Source organism: Ovis aries, chromosome 5 (genome assembly GCF_016772045.2).
Source record: "Ovis aries strain OAR_USU_Benz2616 breed Rambouillet chromosome 5, ARS-UI_Ramb_v3.0, whole genome shotgun sequence".
Classification (NCBI taxonomy): Eukaryota; Metazoa; Chordata; class Mammalia; order Artiodactyla; family Bovidae; genus Ovis; species Ovis aries.
The window spans coordinates 5,844,680-5,865,355 of record NC_056058.1 but is presented as its reverse complement, the minus strand read 5'-3'; the positions used below and the strand labels follow the sequence as shown (position 1 = coordinate 5,865,355).

Genomic DNA, 20,676 nt, shown 5'->3' with positions numbered 1-20,676 from the left:
CCTCCAAGCAGCCCTCGCAGGTGGCAATTGGGTTGTTTCTAGGGATGCGATGTTCCTTTAAGGCCTGGGATGCACGCTTTTAGCAATTGGGTTGTTTCTAGGGATGCGATGTTCCTTTAAGGCCTGGGATGCACGCTTTTATCTCTGAACCTCCAGCACCAGCCTGGAGCCTGGCTTCCAGCTGGTGCCCATCATTGCCAAACTGAACACGCCACACTGGCTCCAGGGAAGGACAACTGCTTGCACACCTGTGCCCCCTGAACCCAATGACACGTTCTGCTGGGTCCTACGCGTGGCTGACCCTGTGCACGTGGATACAGCCCCATAAGCTCGGGGGTGTCCATATCAGAGGCACCGGGAACCTTTGCGCTTTGAATTCAATGTCCTGTGATTTATCCTTCTTGGACTTCACCCAGTTCAGGCCCTCAACCAGCCTCCAGAGAAAAACAGGCAGCTGCCCGTATGGAGGACCACTGGCGACCGTGGGGAACTCTGAAGGAAGCACTTCCACTAATGCCCTTGCCCCTCTCTGTCACACAGACCTCCCTCCTGGCTCCCCTAGCGGATGTGGAACCCTGGGAAGAAACCAAGAATGCAGGTAGAAATTGGAAGAGGCAGGAGGAAGGCAAGTTGTAGATGATGGCCCTGGCCAGGCTGGACCCCGGTGGGTGAGTCTGGGCGCATGGTTTTAGAAGCTGATCTCACCTTTTCGCTGGTGGGCCTCAGGTCTGGGGTGACGGTGAAGATGCTGATGAGCACTGGAAGAAAGGAGAGAGGGGTGTGGCAGCTCCCATCCACAGCCGGCCCTCCCCCCCAGCCCGCACTGGCCGCCCACCTCGGTGCTTGGGTCTGTACACCGGCTTGTCAGTCTGAATGAAGACGGAGGCTCCCCGGCTGTCCACGGTCACCGAAGTTTGGTTGTGGAAGAGGGAGCCCTCCTCCACCCGCCAGTCACGGCCCCACACCTTCAGGAGGGCCTGGCCCCGGAGGCCCGTGGGTACCTGCAGGCAGAGCATGGAGCTTTGGGCAGGGAGTGTCGCCCTGGAAGGGATCCAGGTATTGAGAAAGCAGCGTGGAGGTCTAAGTCAGGGCAGCACACCCGGGGGTGACTGTTCCCCCCAGGGAACACGTGACAGTTTCTGGAGACATTTTTAGGTGTCATAGTTGCAGAGAGCGGGAGCTACTGGCGTCTGGTGGGTGAAGGTCAGGGATGCTGTTCAAGACCCTGAGATGCAGAGGACAGCCCCACAGCAAGGGATGATTTGGCCCCAAATGTCAGTGCTACCAAGACTGAGAAATGCTGGTCCACCTTGACATGACAGGCCTTCTCTCCTGGCACTGTAAGCTTGCAAAAACATTCTTAGCCCTGTAGAATTAGCCTTGGAGTTACCGTAAGGGCTGTGTAGAACATCTTACCCAAATTCGGTCCTCGCTGGTGAGTCGGGAAGAGGTGGCGATGGAGACCCCAGCCCCTTCGTATACACATATGCTGACTCTTTGCGACCCCACGGACTGTGACCTGCCAGGCCCCTGGAAATGGGTTGCCATTTCCTTCTCCAGGGGATCTTCCCGACCTAGGGATCGAACCCATGTCACCCGCATTGGCGGGCAGATTCTTTACCACTGAGCCACCTGGGAAGCTTCATATGTATAAACAGGTGGTACATCACATAGTTTTATATGTCATATATATAAATAATGTATGTGTCTCTGCTTTGTCTCACCACACACACATTATCCAATCCCATTTATATGAAATGTCCAGGGCAGGCTAATCCAGAGGCAGAAAGCAGGTCAGTGGGTACCAGAGGCTGCAGGGAGCTGGGAAGTGGTGACAGCTAATGGGGATGGGGTTTCCTTTTAGGGTGACAAAATAGTTCCCTACCCTGGAACTAGATGGGGGTGGGGATCGCACAACACTGTGATGTGCTAAATGCCACTGAACCGTCCACTTTACGACGGTTAAAGTAGGGGGGATTCCCTGATGGTCCAGTGGTTAGAACTTGGCGCTGTCACTGCCAAGGGCCCGGGTTCAGTCTCTGGTCCAGAAACTAAGATCCCACAGGTCTCACAGCATGGCAAAAAAAAAAACAAAAAAAAAAAAAAATTTTTAATAATAAATTAAACAGTTAAAGTGGTTAAAAAAATTCTTTTTTGCCACCTTAGACAGATAAAACAATAATAACAAAGCTCCGCTGCAGTCTTAAGGATTTGCCCAGGAGTTCACATTTTTCTTGGGCAAAATTTCCAACGTTCTAGGGATGGAAGCCTCCCTATATAATGCCTTTTTTTTTTTTTTTTTTCAAGTAATGAGCGGAACAGCCATGCATGTGAGTCGTAACCTATAGAAGCCCCTTTTGTGGTTAAAGCGAATGAAAGTCATGGCTCCCTGGGTGTGGCCAAGCACCGTGTATGTGATGCTATGAACCCCTGGGCGCCCGCCAGGTGGGCAGCCAGCGGCCAGCAGTCCACACTGTGAGCCACACGAACCACCAGTCCCTAAGACCATCCAAACGTGGGGTGTTCCTCTTGTGGTTGTCAGCAGGCCCATGTGGTCCCTCAAAGCGTGAAAAGACCCTTGTCACCATCACTAGGAACCCCTCTAAGTGGACTGCTGAATTACCGGACCATCCTCACGCCAGTGTGCCCACCTGGTGGATGAGGGCGAGGTGTGGCAGGGCCTTCTGCGTTCCTCCAGCGCCTTTCTCAGGCTGCCCCTCTTGTCTGCTGTGAACATCATCTGAGACACCCTCCCTGCCTGCCCACCTGCCACCCTCAGGAGGGTGCACCTCAGGACTGTTGGGTCCCTCCTAACTGCAGTTGATCTTCAGGATCAACCTGAGGATAATCCTTTTGCTCTGACCCCAAAACCCTTACCTGCTGCTGTTTCTGGAAACCTCTCAGCATTGGCCAAAGACCTTCATGCAATGAGGGAAAATTCTCAGGCCACCCAGGGGAGTGGGCATGGACAGGTAGGAGGGAGCTGGTGGGGGGTGTCGGGGGGCTGTGTGCCGACAGGTGCAGGGACCAAGAAGCTGCCCCTGAGAACAGAAAGGATCAAATGTGACCCTTGGGGACATGCAGTGAACCTGCCCCAGGTCTCGAAAGCCACAGAGCCACCATTTTCAATTAAAACTTCAACTTTAAGAGGCAGGCTTCCCTGGTGGCTCAGACAATAATCTGCCTGCAATGCAGGAGACCCAAGTTCAATCTCTGGGTCGGGAAGATCCCCTGGAGAAGGGAATGGCAACCTACTCCAGTATTCTTGCCTGGAGAATTCCATGGACAGAGGAGGCTGGTGGGCTACAGTCCATGGGGTTGCAGAGTCAGACGTGACTGAGCGACTAACACTTTCCCTACCTGCCAACCACCAGAGGTCTTTCTAGAATGTTCTAAACTGAGTTGATCCCCTTCCCCACCCCTGACCTCCATCATTCACCTTCACTCCTTCAGCATCAGTGACAGCCAAGGACTTGGGGCTGAGATCCAAGGAGGGGAGATGGCCAGGCAAAGCTGGTGCTGTGCCTCCAGCTGAGGGTGAAGGTGGGGGGCCTGGGGTCTGGCTAAAGCACGAGGCTCCCTGAGACTGCCTACCCGCAGCCTGAGGAGGGCTGTGTGGAGGAGCCAGTTCTACCGCAGGCCTGTCCACCACCCAGATTAACGCCCAGCACCCCGCCCCTCCAGGCCAGGGAGGCCGCTGGGGCTCTGGGTGTGGGTCCCAGACTCCCGGACTCCGTGGGCATGCAAAACTCATCCTGGGAGAGAAGCCACCAGACTCACTGGACCCTGTGAGTTTCCAGCACATCATAGTACCGATGGGTGATCAGACTATAAAGATACGATACACAACAGACCCCATGGATGGTGGTGACGGGCACCAGGTTCCTCTCTGAAATGGAAACCACCCGATGCAGAGGAATTCGGGTCATGGCCGATTCCACAGACGGGGGATCTAACTCCCACTGTTTACTGAGGCTCTTAGCTGGCTCCACTCCAGGCCACTGGCTGCCTTACTTTGCCTCCTTCCTGTCCCAGGACCTTTGCACCGGCTATTCGCTCCACCTGGAATGCCCGCCCCCGCATGTAGCTTCCTGCCAGTTTCAGCTCAGAGGGGCCCTCCTGCCATACAAAGTGTGATTCTAGATTCTGCTCCGACTCCTCAGCATCCTCTTTCCCTGACATATTTAAAAATAAAACAGGACACTTGCTAGTCTCTGAAGTGATCACATTTATGTAATTGGGGGCTTCCTGTCTGACCCACCCCTTTACCCACCACCAATGAGGCTGGAGGCTGAGAGCAAGGAATGTGTCCAACTTCATGCTTGGGATTTAATGGGTCTTGGTTACACAGATGCATGGGTTAAGTCTGAAAAACTGGAATACAACATCACGAGGTTTTAGGCATGTTTGCCTGAAAGTCCCATTAAAGACCTCTTATTGCCATCCTCACTGCACAGGTGAGAAGACGAGGCACAGACTGGGTAGGTTACCCAGTGGTAACCCTGGGTCCCACAGCACTGGTTTCTAAAATGTGTCCCTGGAAGCACTCAGGTCCCCAAGGCAGGCAGGGCAGGGGGGTGGGTGGGGTAGTGGGTGGAAGGGGCAGGTCAAACACCCACAAGAGCAGCTTCTCTCATGTCTGCTGCCCAGACGGTGTTTCCACAGAGCAGACTTTCTCAACCTCAGAACTACTGATGTTTAGGACTGAGTCATCCTCTGCAGGGGTGGGGATGGGAGCGTCCTGTCTCTCTAAGGTGTTGAGCAGCATCTCTGGCCTCCACCCAGGATCTAGCCTGTGAAGACTGCCTTCTTAAGTGCCGTTGGGCAGTCAGGGACAGCACATAATCTTAACCCTGTCGGGACAGCCTTGTTTTCTTTCTTTTTTCCTAATGAGTAGTATGCTTTACTAAGGGGCCTCCCAGGTGGCGCTAGTGGCAAAGAACCTGCCTGCAAATGCAGCAATTGTGACAGGCTCGGGTTCAATCCCCGGGTTGGGAAGATCCGCTGGAGGAGGGCATGGCAACCCACTCCAGTATTCTTGCCTGGAGACTCCATGGGCGGAGGAGCCTGGTAGGATACGGTCCATAGCGTCACAAAGAGTTGGACACGACTGAAACAACTTAGCAAGCCCACATGCTTTATTAAAAGTACTTCTCTAAATAAAATATACAAGGCTTCCTTTTTTTCCTAAGTAGTCCATCTATCAGTGGATATGACAGCTCCACTTGCTGATTCAAAAGAAGCAGATCTGCTCACAGGAAGCCAGCAAGGGTGGCTCTAGCCTATTTATCCTGAGCTTTCCAAATGCTGACATCTGGCTGGTTCACTCTCAGTGGAGGGGCCGTCCTGTGCATTTTAGGTTGACCAGCATCCCTCGTCTCTACTCATTAGAAGCCAGTAGCAACCCCCATTCCTGCTCCCCAAGTTGTGAAAACCAAAATTGTCTTGGGACATTGCAAGCATCAGCCTCCTCCACCTGGAGGGAACTCTAGAGAAAGAATTCTATTCTGACATTAACAATAGGGTAGGAAGACCACTGCCCCATGGCAACCAGACGCTAATGACGCATCCCATACCTTAGAAGAGGAATCACCTAGGACTTCGTTATAATAACTGGGGAAGGGCACAGGGGAGGGGACATTATAATGAGAACAAGTCTCTATTTAGCCCATCCTTTCAGGGACTCCTTGGAGCATCTGGTAAGCATTAAGGATGAGCTAACCCAGAAAATGCCGACAATTTCAAGGCTTACAATCGCCTTGAAATCCAAGGACTCGAGTTAAAAAGTCCATGTCAGAGAATGACCTACATGCAGTTTGATATGTCAAATAATTTTAAAATAATAATATTCAGTGTCAACAAGGCTGCAGGAAATCTGATCTCTAATGTATAGCCGGTGATGCCGCGCACACGCACTGCTGAGTCTTCTAAGACAAAACAGGACCCAGCAAGAGCCTTGGATCCTGATCTGATAGTTCTTCTTTCGGGGTGTTCAGCCTAAGGCAGGCATCCAGAAAGTTAATATAGCTTCATGCACAAATATGCTCTCAACTTTTGGATTACATTATCAAAATCCTGAAAACAAGAAAAAAAATCTAAGCATGTACAACTGTGTGTGTGAGGGCGGGGGGTGTTAGTAAATTAGTATATAAAAGAGACACAGTGGGATGCTATTTACAATAGGAGGCAAATTATAATTATAGGGATGTGGAAACATGGAAGTATGTTTATGCAACATGTTGAGAGAAAATAGCAGGGAAGACAACAGACCCTTTAATTGCGACTATGAAAGAAAATGTCCTTATGTGAATAAAGATTTATGGGAAACATAAAAATGTAAAAAGTAGGAGGCATGAGATTATGGGTGGGTTTTCTCCTTTTCTAATCTTTCTTTCCCTTTGTTATTTATTTTTAACATCACCATTAATGATTTTTCTCACAACGCATGCAACTTCTCTTGTTCCATTCCAACTCAATTCTTTATTCCCAAGGTAGGGCTTCTGATTTTAAAAATTCACAGGCTTACCTTGAGTTTGATGGTTCCTTTATCTAAAATATGAAAATAAAATGAAAACAGTTACATCAGGAGCTGTGTTTTTCTGCCTCCTTGAGACGCAGCCTTACAAACAAGGGTTTTCTCAACCCAGAGGGACTTTCTGTGGACAAACACACACCCTGGGTCATGCTGGTCTGGCCTGGGCTGGGTTGGGACTGGCAGAAATGAGAGGTTTCCTCCAAGCTGGCGAGTACTGAAGACCAGAGGAGATGGACAAAGCCGAGCTATTCAGGGGAAGGTTGGCCAGCCTGCACACTTAATTCACTTCACCCCGGCCCTTGCCCAAGGTAAGCTGTGAAGGGAGCAAAGAGAAAACTCCATGGGAGAGGACCAAAGAGAGGGTGGAGAGACAGGAGTCTGAGGTCCCCAGTGGACCTTACTCCAATGCATCTAACTAGTCTCCCATCAACCTCTCTCTTCTACCCAAATGACTCATTTGTTGTCTGACACTTGTCTGGGCTCTTTGGCCTCTAGGACTAGCCGGAATCTACTGGTTTTGCCTTCCAGTGTCCATTCTCTGCTTTCTTGGAGGAGCCAACTGCCCAGCTCCTAGTGAGGGACTGCTCATCTCTCCTGAGGCTCTATGCAAATCTACACACGATTTCCTCTTAGTTATAGCAATTTGTTTAGGGTTGAGCATATGGCCTAAAATGGGCCAATCAGCATGGTCCACCTGGTCACAGGGATTGGGTCTGAGTTGAGCACATGACCCAAAATGGGCCAATCAGCATAGACCTTCCCTCTGGTCACAGGGATTGGTTCAGGATTGAGCACATGACCCAACGTGGGCCAATTAGAGGGAATCCCAGAAGTTTCCCAGAGATTCTGGAACTGCTAGTCCCCCGGAGCTTTGGGGAATAACAGGTACATCCAGAAGTAGAGCCAGGAGGCTGGCCCACTGATGCCAAAGGACTTTTCCAGTTACGAAGAACCCATAAACTCTCTGTGCTGACAAAGTGTTAGTCACTCAGCTGTGTCCGACTCTTTGCAGTCCCATAGACTGTAGCCCACCAGGCTCCTCGGTGGCGACCACAGTAAAGAATCTGTCTGCAATGCAGGAGACCCAGGTTGGATCCCTGGGTCAGGAAGATCCCCTGGAAAAGGGAATGGCAACCCACTCCAGTATTCTTGCCTGGAGACTTCCATAGACAGAAGAGCCTGGTGGGCTACAGTCCATGGGGTTGCAAAAAGCCAGATACGACTGAGCGACTGACCGACTGAGCCGGATTTGGGTTTCAGGATTGGCCCCTGGAGTCAGGACAGCCTGCACTCCTTCCCCGCTCCCCTGGGAAGCAGGGGCTGCCTTATTGGCCTTGGAGACCTGACATCCTCTCTCGGTATCTCCTGCGGCCGCACCTCATTCTGTATGATGAATGAGTTACCTGCTCAGCTAGACTTTAGGCCCTGTGGCTGGAACCTGCTCTCCACACCTCTGTCCAGGTGGCCAGCACCACTGTTATGTGCAGTTTATGGAGGAAAGTAGAGCAGCAACTGACCAAGGGGCCTAAACTCAACTCAGTGGCAGGCTGGCTGTGAGCCAGGTCTGAATCCAACATCTCAGGGGTGCTAGAAGCTCACAAAAAAGTCTGAAAAGGTCACAGGTTCCCTCTGGGCCCCCTCTCCACCTCCAGCCAAAGCTGACTTGAAAGGCTGCCCAACTCTACCCAGATGGGCACCCACTGAACCTGAGCTGCTGAGGAACAAGCACCTTGATCTTCCAGACTGGACAGGGGACTGCCCCTCCTGGGCCTGACTCTCTCCATCTGTAAGGTGGGAAGAAGACAACCTGCCCTCCTTCCCCTGACGGTGTTCTGGGGCAGGGTGGGAAGAAGCCGACGCTGCCTGATCCCTTAAGGCCACTCTGCAGAGGGAGAAGAAGGCCCCATCAGGCACCCCAGGGACCTACCCTGGATGGCTCCCTGGCTCTGCGCCACTGCCTTGCCCAGGGCTACCAGCTGAGCCTGGACCATGACTTCCCTGGGGGAGTTAAAGATGGTCACACTGATGGCTTCCTCCACTCCGGAGCGGAAGACGGAGGGTGCGGCGATCAAATAGCCCCTGCAGAAGAGGAGAACATCAGTGAAGGCCGAAGGCTTCTGACCCATTCCTAGCCTCAGGGTCACCTGGCTGAATTAGGGTGCAACCTGGGTGGACTCCCGCCTAAGCCTGACCACACCCTGATGGCACTGTCACTTTATGGGTCTATGTCCCCTACCAACCCGTGAACTCCTTAAGGCTTGTTCACCTCTGAAGTCTCCTCTAGTAGGTAAGAATCCAGTTTCTCCGGATCTACCTAGCACCATACTCCCTCTTTGATCTCGACATCTTAGCCTCTGGACTTTTTTTCTCAGCTTCTTCTGCCACAGGACCTTTGTGCATGCCGCACCCACAAGCTAAAATATTCTCCCCCGGAGGCTCAGTAACAGGATCCCACAGGGTCAAAACCACCCCGTGAGAAGTGGTAACATCTCTCATTTACAGAGTCAGAAATTAAGCCCCAGAGAAGCCAAATCACGTGCTTAAGTCAGTGAGAGATTAGGATACAAAACCAGGCAGCTCTAGAACGTAGTGGAAAGAAGCAAGGAGCCACTTGCGACACAAAATTAGTGTTGAACTAGTATAAGAATAAGACCCTGAACACAAACTAAATGGCCTGGAACTGGAAAAGCACCGTGAACAGTGAAATCAAAACAGTTCTCTCTTTCTGAAAAGTCCTCAGTTTGACTGAGGACTTTTCTGGAAGAAAGGCGTCCTTATCCTGATTTCCAGATGGGAAAGCTACCGTTGCAGAAGGAGAAGGAACACCCACCAGATCGCACAGCCAGGCGGGCTCTCTTGGGGCACCTGACGTTTGCAGCATTTGCTGGAAAATCACAAAGGCTCATCCAAAACCACATGACCCGCTCCTGATGCAACGGCAAAGGCTGAGAGCCTGGCAGCACAATCCCAACGGTGCAGAACTATAGACAGGAGGGACTCACCCGGTGATCCAGTGATCTGCCTTCCAATGCAGGGAATGTGGATTTGATCCCTGGCTGGGGAACTAAGACCCCACATGTCCTAGGGCAACTAATTAGAGACACCTGCCATTTGCCACAACTGGAAAACCCTGCGTGTTGCAATGAAGCTCCTGCCTGCTGCAAAGCAGCTATGCTCCAATATAAGCTAAAAAACAAAAATAAAAAACCCTACAGGTACCAGAAGGAAACAAGAAAAAGGGGAAAACAGTGGGCCAAACATTGAGATCAGGAGAGATTTTCTATTTCTCAAAATCTTTTTTGGGAAAAAACCTCAGGTCCACACACAGAAAGAGGCATTTAGACTCTTACCACACACCACACGGGCTTCCCTGGTAGCTCAGACAGTAAGGAATCTGCCTGCAATGCAAGAGACCTGGGTTCCATCCCTGGGTGGGGAAGATCCCCTGGAGGAGGGCATGGCAACTTGCTCCAGTATTCTTGTCTGAAGAATTCCATGAACAGAGGAGCCTGGCGGGCTACAGGCCATAGAGTCGCAAACTCTTTCACATACCACATGCTAAGAGGTCCGTGGAGACAGGTACTATATACATGTATATACTATAGTACAGGTACTGTAGGACTCTGGCACCGAAAAGTGTGTGCAAAGACCCTACTTTCGTGGGTTCACTGCCCAGCAGTGAATGGACCTAGTAATGACCCTGGGGTCCCATGATCTGTTTGACCTCAGCACCAAGAAGTACCTGCAATGGCTGGGCTCCTGTGCACAGTGTTCGGCCTCAGCCGTGGACAGAGCATGCCCTGATCCTGTGGATAGAGCTGTGCCAGCTGGAGCATGCAGTGCCCCTGGGTTTCATGGATGTTTTGTCCAGATCCAGCACTGATGGCCATGTGTACTGACCCCACATCCCATATGTCCTATCTGACTCCAGCACCGCACAGAGCATGCAGTGATACTGGGATGGACAGGGGCTGTCTCGAGCTTCGTATGTGACGGGCAGCACCTGGTTCCAGCACTGACCACCGGGTGCAGTGACCGTGGTCTGGCCTCAGCAGTGCACAAGGGCACGCGATGGTCCTGAGTTATGATCCTGAGTACGGTACAGTTATGTACCGTCTGGAGCACACAGTCACCCCAGGGACGTGGTGTGGACTATCTAACTCCAGTGTGATAACTGTCACCTGTGTGTCCTGTCCCACTGCCATCTGGGAATACGGCCACCTTCAGGACAGAGTGTGTCCAGCTCCCAGACGACTCCCAGGCCCTCTCACACGGCACCTGCTGAGTGTGGAAGAGCACTTGAGCAATTTGCCTGTTCATTTTCCTTGGGACTTCTTTTTTTTGGGGGGGAGGGGACTTCTTTTTTTTAATGTTTATTATCTATTTATTTGGCTGCATTGGGTCTTAATTGTGGCACTCAGGATCTAGTTCCACGACCAGGGATCAAACCCAGGCCCCCTGCGTTGGGAGCATGGACTCGTAGCCACTGGACCACCAGGGAAGTCCCTCCTTGCACACTTCTAAAGCCCTTATCCAGATCTGAGTTAGCATCTTCACCCAAAGGTGCAAAGAACCTGATGGAACTAGATTAACTTTCCCTGTGCCTCAGGAGTTGCAACTGATGAAGCGTTTGCCCGTCGATCCCTATCTCCCTGATATGCCCTGACAGCTGGGCTGATCCTGGCTTCTCATCCGTTGTTCTTGGAAGGTCCCATCCTGAAAAAGGTGGTATTTGGCAAAGCGTAGACAGTACGGATCTTACAACAGTATGCAAACCCACGGAGCTTTCTGGCACCAGGCATTGCTGCTGCTGCTGCCGCCAAGTCGCTTTAGCCGTGTCCGACTCTGTGCGACCCCACAGACAGCAGCCCACCAGGCTCCCCCCGTCCCTGGGCTTCTCCAGGCAAGAACACTGGAGTGGGTTGCCATTTCCTTCTCCAATGCATGAAAGCGAAAAGTGAAAGGGAAGTTGCTCAGTCATGTCCGACTCTTAGTGACCCCATGGACTGCAGCCCACCAGGCTCCTCCGTCCAAGGGGTTTTCCAGGCAGGAGTACTGGAGTGGGGTGCCATTGCCTTCTCCAGCACCAGGCATTCCTCACACAAAAATCGCATGGATCAGAGAAGCAGATATCTGGGGCTATTCCTAAAATGGGACCCTTTGGGCTGATGGGTCACAGCTCTGGCTTATAGCCAGAGCTAATCCGGAACCCCAGGTTGGTCGCCGCATGTCTCCCATGAGGTTCCATTCCTCTCACAGCAGGTAAGGTCCGCCCGCCCCGCACCCCCTGCCAAAGGGAAACTTAAGTCAGAGGCGAGCATTCCTGAGAATGGTTTAAAGCTCTGCAACTCGGGGACTCTGAGCTTGGTCTTTAGAAGGCGGGGTCTTTCATGGAGGGCAGGGTCATGCTTTGCAGTGGAGGGCTGTCCTGTGCATGGTAACATCCCTGCCTTCAACCCAGTAGATTCCAACAGCGTATCTCCCTGTAGATGGTGGTGGTGGTGGTTTAGTCACTAAGTTGCATCCGACTCTTGCAACCCCATGGACTGAGGCCCACCAGGCTCCCCCAGGCAAGAATATTGGAGTGGGTAGCCATTTCCTTCTCCAGGGGATCTTCCTCACCCAGGGACTGAACCTGGGTCTCCCAGGTGGTGCTAGTGGTAAAGAACCTGCTTGCCTAATGCAGGAGACATAAGAGATGCAGGTTCCATGTCTGGGCTGGGAAGATTCCCTGGAGGAGGGCATGGCCATTCACTCCAGCATTCTCGCCTGGAGAATCCCCATGGACGGAGGAGGCTGGTGGGCAGCAGTCCATGGGGTCGCCAAGAGTCGAATATGACTGAAGCGACTTAGCATGCAGGCACACTCCTGCGTTTCAGGCTGATTCTTTACCGACTCAGGCAGGTACTAGGGAAGCCCTCCCTCTTGATGTGACAACCCAAAATACCCCTGGACATTGCTGAATGACCCCAGGGAGACAAAAATCGCCCCTCAGCTGGAAACGGCTATCCTAACAGAGCAAGCTTTGCAAGCATCAGGTCAAAAGTTTGCTGGGTTCCAATTTCACGGGGCCCAAGGGAGGTAATCCCAAGGCTCGAATTGCAATTTGGTGTCTTACTTTTCAAAGCCTTGAATCAGAGGAGGAGCACTGGAGGTGCCCCCGCCCACCTCGGCTCACTGTTGACCTGTTTTCTGGGAACTCCTATACAAGGGCTGTTTGAACAAGGCTCATAAAGGCAGGGCTGGACTAAAGGCTGAGCCTGGGCAGCTGGAGGCAGGCTCCCTGAGCCCACAACCCCCCGCAGGGCTCACCCAAACTTGGCAGGTCTGGGACTATTCCCTGTGAAGCCAACTCATGGGCAATTCTCCTTAGCAGCTAGTGAATTCCCCTCCTCACTGTGTCGGCTCACCAGAAGCTCTGTAAGTAAACTTCAAGAAAAATGTGGAAGCAAAACAAACACGTCCTCCCCCAGCGCCACGCCCTCCCAAGGAAAACGAACAGCAGGTCTCTCCTTCCATTTCTCAGCCAAGATACGCACCTCTTACCTTCAAGCAACGGATAACTTGAAATTGCCACCCAAGAAGCCAGCTCTGGTCACACCAAGGGGGCGAGGTGAGATAGGGGTGGCCTCTCCGCCTTAGCTCTGGGGAGTCCCAGGACCTTCCCGGGGGCGCTTCTGAAGTCTCAGGCTGCCCCTTGGCCAGTCCTACTCGTGGGGCTAGCGGGGGTCAAGACTCAGGTCCCGCCCAGCTTGGAGGCTGTGTGGCCTCGGACAGGTCGCCGAACCTCTCTGAGCCAGACCCCGCGTCCCCCACCCCGTGAAGGCAGCCAGCCTTCTCTCGCCCCGGGGCTACTCACGGGGCCTGGGGCTGCTCAGCGCGCACGCCGTCCCGCGGCGACAGCAGCAGCAGCAAGAGCCGGAGCAGCGGCCCGAGCTGGGCGCCCCACATTTTCCGGCTCCGCGGGGGCGCCGCGCCGGGGGAGGGGGCCTGGCCGGGGCCAGGCCAGGGCCGGGGTCCGAGCGCGGCGGTGCCCGCTTCGCCGCCGGGGGCCCTTTGTTCGCAGCCCCCGCGCCGTGCGCCTGGCGCCATGCGCCCCCACTCAGCGCCCGGCCAGGCTGGGGCAGCCGGCGACCAGCCCCCTCCCCGGACCCGCCTCGTCCCCAGGCCCGCCCCTGCCCGGACCCGCCCCGCGCACCCCCTCCCGGTCTCCGGCCCCGCCCCCTCTCCGGACCCATCCGCCCACCCACCGGCTCTCCCCCAGTCTCTCCTGGGACCCTCCCCGCCCTCTACCCGGATGCACCCCAAGACCTAGCCCATTCTGTCCCCCTCATCGGACCTGACCTGTCCTCCTCGTCGCACCCCCAGACTCAGCCCCGTTCTCTCTCCGGGCGCGCCCCCTCCCTGGATCTCTCCCTTTCTACTGCCTCCCCGCATCCCCCTACCCCAGGGACCAGCCCCGCCGCACCCCACGCGGGGGCCGCCGTGTCTCCGGGCCCCTGCACCCCACACCCTGCAGGGCCCCCCACCTGCCCCTGCCTTGACCGGGCAACCTGTTCAGTGTGCACACAGGAGGGGCTGAGCTCTGGGGAAACTGAGGCAGGCCAAGGGACGAAACTTCCAGACCTGCAGCTGCCTCCAGACGTCAGCCTGTTGGTCCTTTCCCCACCTCCTCCATCCACAGATGCCCTAGGCCAGGCCCCTCCCTCTCTGGGCTTCACTTTCCCCTCTGGCAAACAGCAGGGGCGAGCCGGGACCCCCTCCTTCTCTGAGAGCAGGGTGCCCCCCCTGCCCCTCCCAGGGTGCCCTCACTGTTGTAGTTCCTCTGCCTGGGACACTTCCCTTTCATACCACACCCAAGGTTGGCAAACTTTTCCAGGCGTCTCTCTAAGGGGGACTCCTGCAGCTGTCAGGACCTTACTTCTAGTACTCTAGAACTGGCCACGTGCCCCTCCTGCCCCAAATCCTCCAGGCTCTCGGTTTATCGAGGCCAAGAAGTCCAAACCGGGGGTTTCCCTGGTGGCTCCCACCTCACCCGAGTTCCTGGATGCCCTGGGCCACCCTGTGCAGACCCCCACTGCTTGCAGACCCCCACTGGTCTTTCCCTTTGTCTCCGCTTTTGCCTGCCTGACTCCTGTGGCTTCCAGAAGCTTCCCTTGCACCCTCCCTGCCCCCCAGGCATAGTGGGTCCTCCAGGCAGTCTCTCCCACCAGTCCATTCCACAAGCCTTGGTCACCCGGTGAGCACCAAGAGGGCAGGCAGTGGGGGCTTCAGGAGAGGTAGGACCTGCTGTCGCGGATGGTGGAAGGGGCTGTGCAGGGGCCAGAATGGACCGGAGGGCAAAAGGGGAAGCAGCAATGCTGAGAGACCAGGAGGAGTTGCCCGCCTCCTGTCCCAGCCACGCTGGCACCAAGCAGGGCCATCTAGTGAAATCCTTTTAATTCACATCTGCCCACCCCTCCACACCTCCCCTTGCGTGCGTGCTAGGTCACTTCAGTCCTGTCCGACTCTTTGCGACCCTATGGACTGTAGCCTGCAAGGCTCTTCTGTCCCTGGGATTTCCCAGGCAAGGATACTGGAGCAAGGTAGTCATGCCCTCCTCCATGAGATCTTCCTGACCCAGAGACTGAACCAGAGTATCCTGAGACTCCTGCATTGCAGGCAGATTCTCTAGCACTGCGCCAGCCATCCGGGGAAGCCCATGCCTTCCCGTTCTCCTCCATAAACCAGGCTCCACTCCCCAGTCTTGAGGCCAGCCTCCTGCCCCTCCATGTGCTCCCTCCTCCACTGGGCTCTGGTCACACACGCCTCTGGGGTTCCATGGACCCTAAACTCACTGCCACCACCACCCTACCCAGCCTAGGTGCCAGCTGCCCCTTCTTCCTGGGGTCTTCTTCCTCCTGGCATCCCATAGCCGCCTGTCCTCCTTCCACCTTCGGGGGGACCTCTACTGTCCCTCCTTCCCAGACTGCCTGTCCCGTAAGGCCTCAGATTTCAGGTACTGCCTATGCAGGTCCCCCAAAGCAGAGCTGAGTTCACTGCTCTCGCCGTATCTGGCCCCCACTTGGCAAGAGAGGCTATACCCCACCTGGCTGCTTTCCCTGGCAGCCAAACCAGCTGCCCCCCACCCAACCTTAGCTAGCAGACTTCTCTTTCTTGGTTTTCTCTCTCTTATTTTGGCCACACCACCTGACTTTTAGGATTTTAGTTTCCCGATCAGGGAATATGCCCACAGCAGTGAACGTGCAGAGTCCCAACCACTGGACAGCCAGGGAATCCCCTCGCTTTATTATCCAGATAAGCTGATCATGCCCTCCTGAGGGAAGCAGGGGCACCCCGCCCTCTTGTTACTGCGAAGCCTGCCTCCCACAGCCTCTGGCGGTCCACTCAGCTCCCAAGCGCAACCCCCACGTGGTCCTGCATGACTGGCTGTGTCTTCCCTCCACCCCGCCCAGAGCTGTGAATATGCGTAACTAACAGACTGCTCTCCATCTCACCTGTTCAGTGTTGGGTGTTTCGTGTTTGGCTGTCTTGTACTATTTAGCGTGAGGCATCCTCTGTCGGCAGAGACATCACTTTGCCAACAAAGGTCCATATAAGTCAAAGCTGCGGTTTTTCCAGTAGTCATATACAGTTGTGAGAGTTGGAACATAGAGAAGACTGAGCACCAAAGAATTGATGCTTTCAAACTGTGGTGTTGGAGAAGACTCTTGAGAGCCCCTTGGACAGCAAGGACATCAAACCAGCCAATCTTAAAGGAAATCAACCCTGAATATTCATTTAAAGGGCTGATGCCGAAGCTGAAGGCCACCTGGTGAGAAGAACCAACTTATTGGGAAAGACCCTGATGCTGGGAAAGATTGAAGGTGGGAGGAGAAGAGGGGGACAGAGGATGAGATGGCTGGATGGCATCACCGACTCAGTGGACATGAGTTTGAGCAAGCTCTGGGAGGTGGTGAAGGACAGGGAAGCCTGGTGTGCTGCAGTCCGTGAGTTGGACACGACTTAGCGACTGAACAGCAATCCTCCCTTCACTAACGGGGTGAATAGGAAGCGGGCAGCACACTACTGTGCCCTCGACGTCCAGCCCTCAGCATCGCTCTGTGGCGCCCAGTACGGAAGCCATGACCTTATTATCCCAGGGAACCTGCTTTCCTGTCTGACTCCTCTGGGGCCTGAGCACCACTCGCTGCTGGATGCTGGGCCCCTGGGTGGGAGTGGGCATCAGTTCACACATGTGACCGCCTCCCTGCCCCCGTGAGCGGCACTGGGGCACTGCGAAGAGTCCCACACTGACACATTTCCAGCACTTGAGTGAGCCACTGGGTAACAGACCCATGCGTGCTGCAGTCCATGGGTTTGCAAAGAGTTGGACACAACAGAGAGACTGAACGACAGCCACTACTAGAAATTAATTTATACCAACTTTCTATTAAAAATCCATATTAAAAATAAAAGCGATGTGTGCAAAAGTTATCAGTTCTTCACTATTTCAGTACATCATACTATTCTCTGTGCTCTTGGGAGCATCCTTGACCTTTGAATCTGTTGGTGAAAAGACTCTGTAATGATGACACGTCTCTTCTCACTTCCTCCTGGCAGCTTGAAGCTGGCCATGGCGGGGGGGGGGGAGTACAGCCAATTCTGCCCTGAAAGCTTGTTTTGAAAACAAAAATTTGTTCCAACACAATGGATGCATAAGGGAAAGATCTGAACATAATTTGATGGAATGTGGTACTGCTAATGCAGGATTTGGTCTGCAAGAAACCTGGAGTGAATGCAGGAAACAGCACCACGCTGACCACAGCCACGTGGGAATCTACAAACCACACACACACACACACACACAGACACACAAACCCTCCACATCGACACTGCCTGAGCTGTTAGGAGCTACCCTGCCCAGCCCCGTTTTCATTTCAGAAAACCTCTTCCTAGTACTGCACAGTGGCCCACAGTCTGCAGCCTTCCCACATCACAGCCACGTGCAAACCTCAGATCTTTCCCAGGGTCAAGTGCCATATGCGCTGCAGTTAAAGCATGCCATTTCGTAGCCATTTAATGAGTGTACAACAGTGATATCAGTAAATGCCTATCTTTTTTCAATACGTCGCTGATACGGTTTTTGACGGTGGCGTCCTGCCTCCTTTTTCCCATGAGCCCTGTGGTTGGTGTGAAGAACGTGGTCATTTTCAAGCATGTATCAGGGCAGAACTGGCTGTGTTCACCCCACTGGAAGAGATCGTTAAATAGGTCCCAGTGCACCAGCGATGAGTGGCGTGGCGATCTGGGTCTGGGTGTGGGTGGGAGGACAAGACAGACAGTCCAATTGTAAGAAGTAGCCAGCAGGTCCTGGGCCTACCAAGCACCCAGCAGTCAGGACATGGCATCTGAGTAGCTCACCGCTGGCAGAAGATACGGGCTCAGCACCTAATGGCCAATCCCTCCAAGCCAGAGGGGGAACAAGGCAGGAGCAGCTGTGGTGAGCGACATTTGCTGCCCAGGAGGACACAGCCAGGTCATCACCTGTGGTGCGGCCAGTGATGTTAATGAAGCTGAAACTGCATGTGACCCTTGACCCTGGCTGGAAGGACACGGATGCTTCAAGGTGACCTGGCCAAGAACTTTCACAGTTGTATTATTCAGGGGCGGTGAAAAGTGAGAAGCAGCATGTGTGTCCACCCAGGGGATGAAGGACGAACCGATAAAGGAAGGAGGGGTCATGGGTGATTCCCACATATCAGGGAAGATCAGGAATGGGGTCAGGGGAGAAGAGTTACCAGGGAGAGGGATGCAGGAAGGCTCTTTCAGCAAGACCCAAGGATGTTCACCTCCCGCTGCCTGGGGAGCAGGAGCCTGGAGGGGAGGGAAGGGTGACTGGGGGGATATTCCCACACCTGGGTGATGTCATTCACCCTGTGTCTGCTATGCCCCCAGCGTGTGAGGACTAGGGGTGCTGGCTCGACAGACAAGCAGAGGCCTCTCCATCTGGTTAGTGTGAGCTCCCTCCCAGGGCGGACTTTGAGGAAGGATCCTGAAAACGATATACAAATGGCAGACAAGTGCATGAAAAGATATTTTAAAACTGGGTTGTCATGATGTAAATTTATGTCATCTGTAAATTTATGAAGAATCATTGATCTGTATGCTGAACACAGGTAAATTTGATGGCATGTCAACGATATCTCAATAGAGCAATGATGGCGTATGGAAATACATGCAAATATACTTGTTTGCATATATATTTCCAAAAAGCAAACAATGTGCTTTGGGAATACCCACACTGGCGGGTCTTGGCTTTTTCTCCCTCCCTCTCTGACTCTGTATTTCCAGCATCTCACAGAAGCCCCAAACAGCTCAATTCCACTTTGCAGTTGAATTAGTAAAGATCAGTAATGAGAAGGTGGATTTCACACACCTGACCTTAAGATGCTCAGTCCAGGGCTCAGCAGACGTCAAGGCAAACACTAAGGACAAGATCTCTGCCATACAGATTCCCCAAAGCCAGCTCCCCCGATGTTGCTTATGTGCATGCCATCTTTTGCATCGTGAAAGTGTCCAAGCAATTTCACAGCAGTGTAGAGAGCAGATGCACGTTGGCAGAGGGCTTTCCAGTTGTTATTTGCAGTTCCAGTCCACGGCAGAAGTGAATGCTGTTTGCAGATGCAACAACCACTTCTGGGGTCTTTATTAGTGTCCTGTAGCTGCTGTAACATAAGACCACAGACCAGGTGGCTTAAACAGCAAGAACTTATTCCCTCACCATTCTGGCAGTCTGAAATCTGAAAATAAAAGTGTTGGCACAGTTGGTTCCTTCTGAAGACCGGAGAATATATTCCTTGCCTCTCTCCCAGATTTTAGTGGCTGTTGGCAATCTTTGGTGCTCCTTGGCTTGTTGATATATTGCTCCAGTTGTTCCATACCAGGGTCCCTGGACTCTTTGGTGTGGGTGTTCAGTCACTTCAGTCGTGTTCAGCTCTTTGTGACCCTATGGACTGGAGCCCACCAGGCTCCTCTGTCAGTGGGATTCTCCAGGCAAGAATACTGAAATGGGTTGCCATACCCTCCTCATCCTAGGGATCAAACCCACATCTCTCACATCTCCTACGCTGGCAGATCGGTTCCTTCCCAGTGCCATCTGCAAATCCCTCTGGACTGTTCAATCAATAGAAATTGGTAAGAAGCCAGAAATTCAGGCAAGATTGCAGTACAAGGAAGTGAGAACAGGAAACAGGTGCTGAAATTCCCTTGATTGTCCAGCGGTTAAGAATCCACCTTGCAATGCAGGGCATGCAGGTTCAATCCCTGGTTGGGGAGCTAGGATCCCACGTGCATCAGGGCAACTAAGGCCATGTGCCTCAGCTACAGAGTCCATGTACCGCAAAGAAAGATCCTGACTGCAGCAACTAAGACCTGATGAAGACAAATAAAGAAATATTTAAAAAAAAAAATGTTTAAGAAGAAAGAAACGGATGCCTTTGCTCACTCTGAGATGGGAGTTGAGATAGTTCCTTAGGTGGGGGTGGGGGCAGATCAGTAGGATGGGCAGGAGGTGTAGCTCAGGTGGCTGCCCACCCCCTTCTTGGTGCTGGGCGCAGGGATCATGCGCAGTTCTCTGCTTTTGCCCTGCGCACCTCAGAAGAGGCAATTGGTTTGTAGCCTTTTTGTATCTTATTGTGCATGTGCTGTGCTGTGCTCAGTTGCTTTAGTGTCCGACTCTTTGCTGTAGCCTGCCAGACTCCTGTGGCCATGGAATTTTCCAGGCAAGAATGCTAGAGTGGATTGCCATTTTCTCCTCCAGGGGATCTTCCCAACCCAGCGACTGAACCTGAATCTCTTGCCTCTTGCACCGGCAGGCAGATTCTGTCTTTACCACTGCACCACCTGGGGAAGCCAAAAGGAAGTTCCCGACTTCCCTCCTCTCATGAGAGCACCAGTCCTATTGGATCGAGGGCCCACCCTAATCCAGGATGACCTCATCTTAACTAATTACATTTGCAAAGACCCAAATGCATTTGGATTTATGACTCAAATAAGATCGTATTCTGAGATTCTGGGTGGACATGAATTATAGGCGGATCCTATTCATCCTAATACAGGGGCCTGTCAGCAAATAATTTAAAGTGATTTCTTAGGCACTG

The 20,676-nt window shown here is 53.2% G+C and overlaps 1 protein-coding gene across 2 annotated transcripts in view; it reads right to left on the bottom strand.

Moving 5' to 3' along the window:
- Nucleotides 1–13,655, bottom strand: part of CPAMD8 (C3 and PZP like alpha-2-macroglobulin domain containing 8) — a 99,795-nt gene extending 86,140 nt beyond the window's left edge. For both annotated transcript variants that reach the window (XR_006059820.2, XM_042249714.2), the window contains exons 1-5: nt 13,395–13,655; nt 8,463–8,614; nt 6,527–6,549; nt 836–1,001; nt 706–758 (exon numbers count right to left, since the gene is read on the bottom strand). Coding sequence is in view for 1 of the 2 variants with exons in the window: in XM_042249714.2 (XP_042105648.2) it covers nt 706–758; nt 836–1,001; nt 6,527–6,549; nt 8,463–8,614; nt 13,395–13,627 (627 nt within the window). In the remaining variant the exon portion in view is untranslated. The remainder of the gene's footprint in view (nt 1–705; nt 759–835; nt 1,002–6,526; nt 6,550–8,462; nt 8,615–13,394) is intronic.
- Between the last annotated feature and the right edge of the window lie 7,021 nt (nt 13,656–20,676).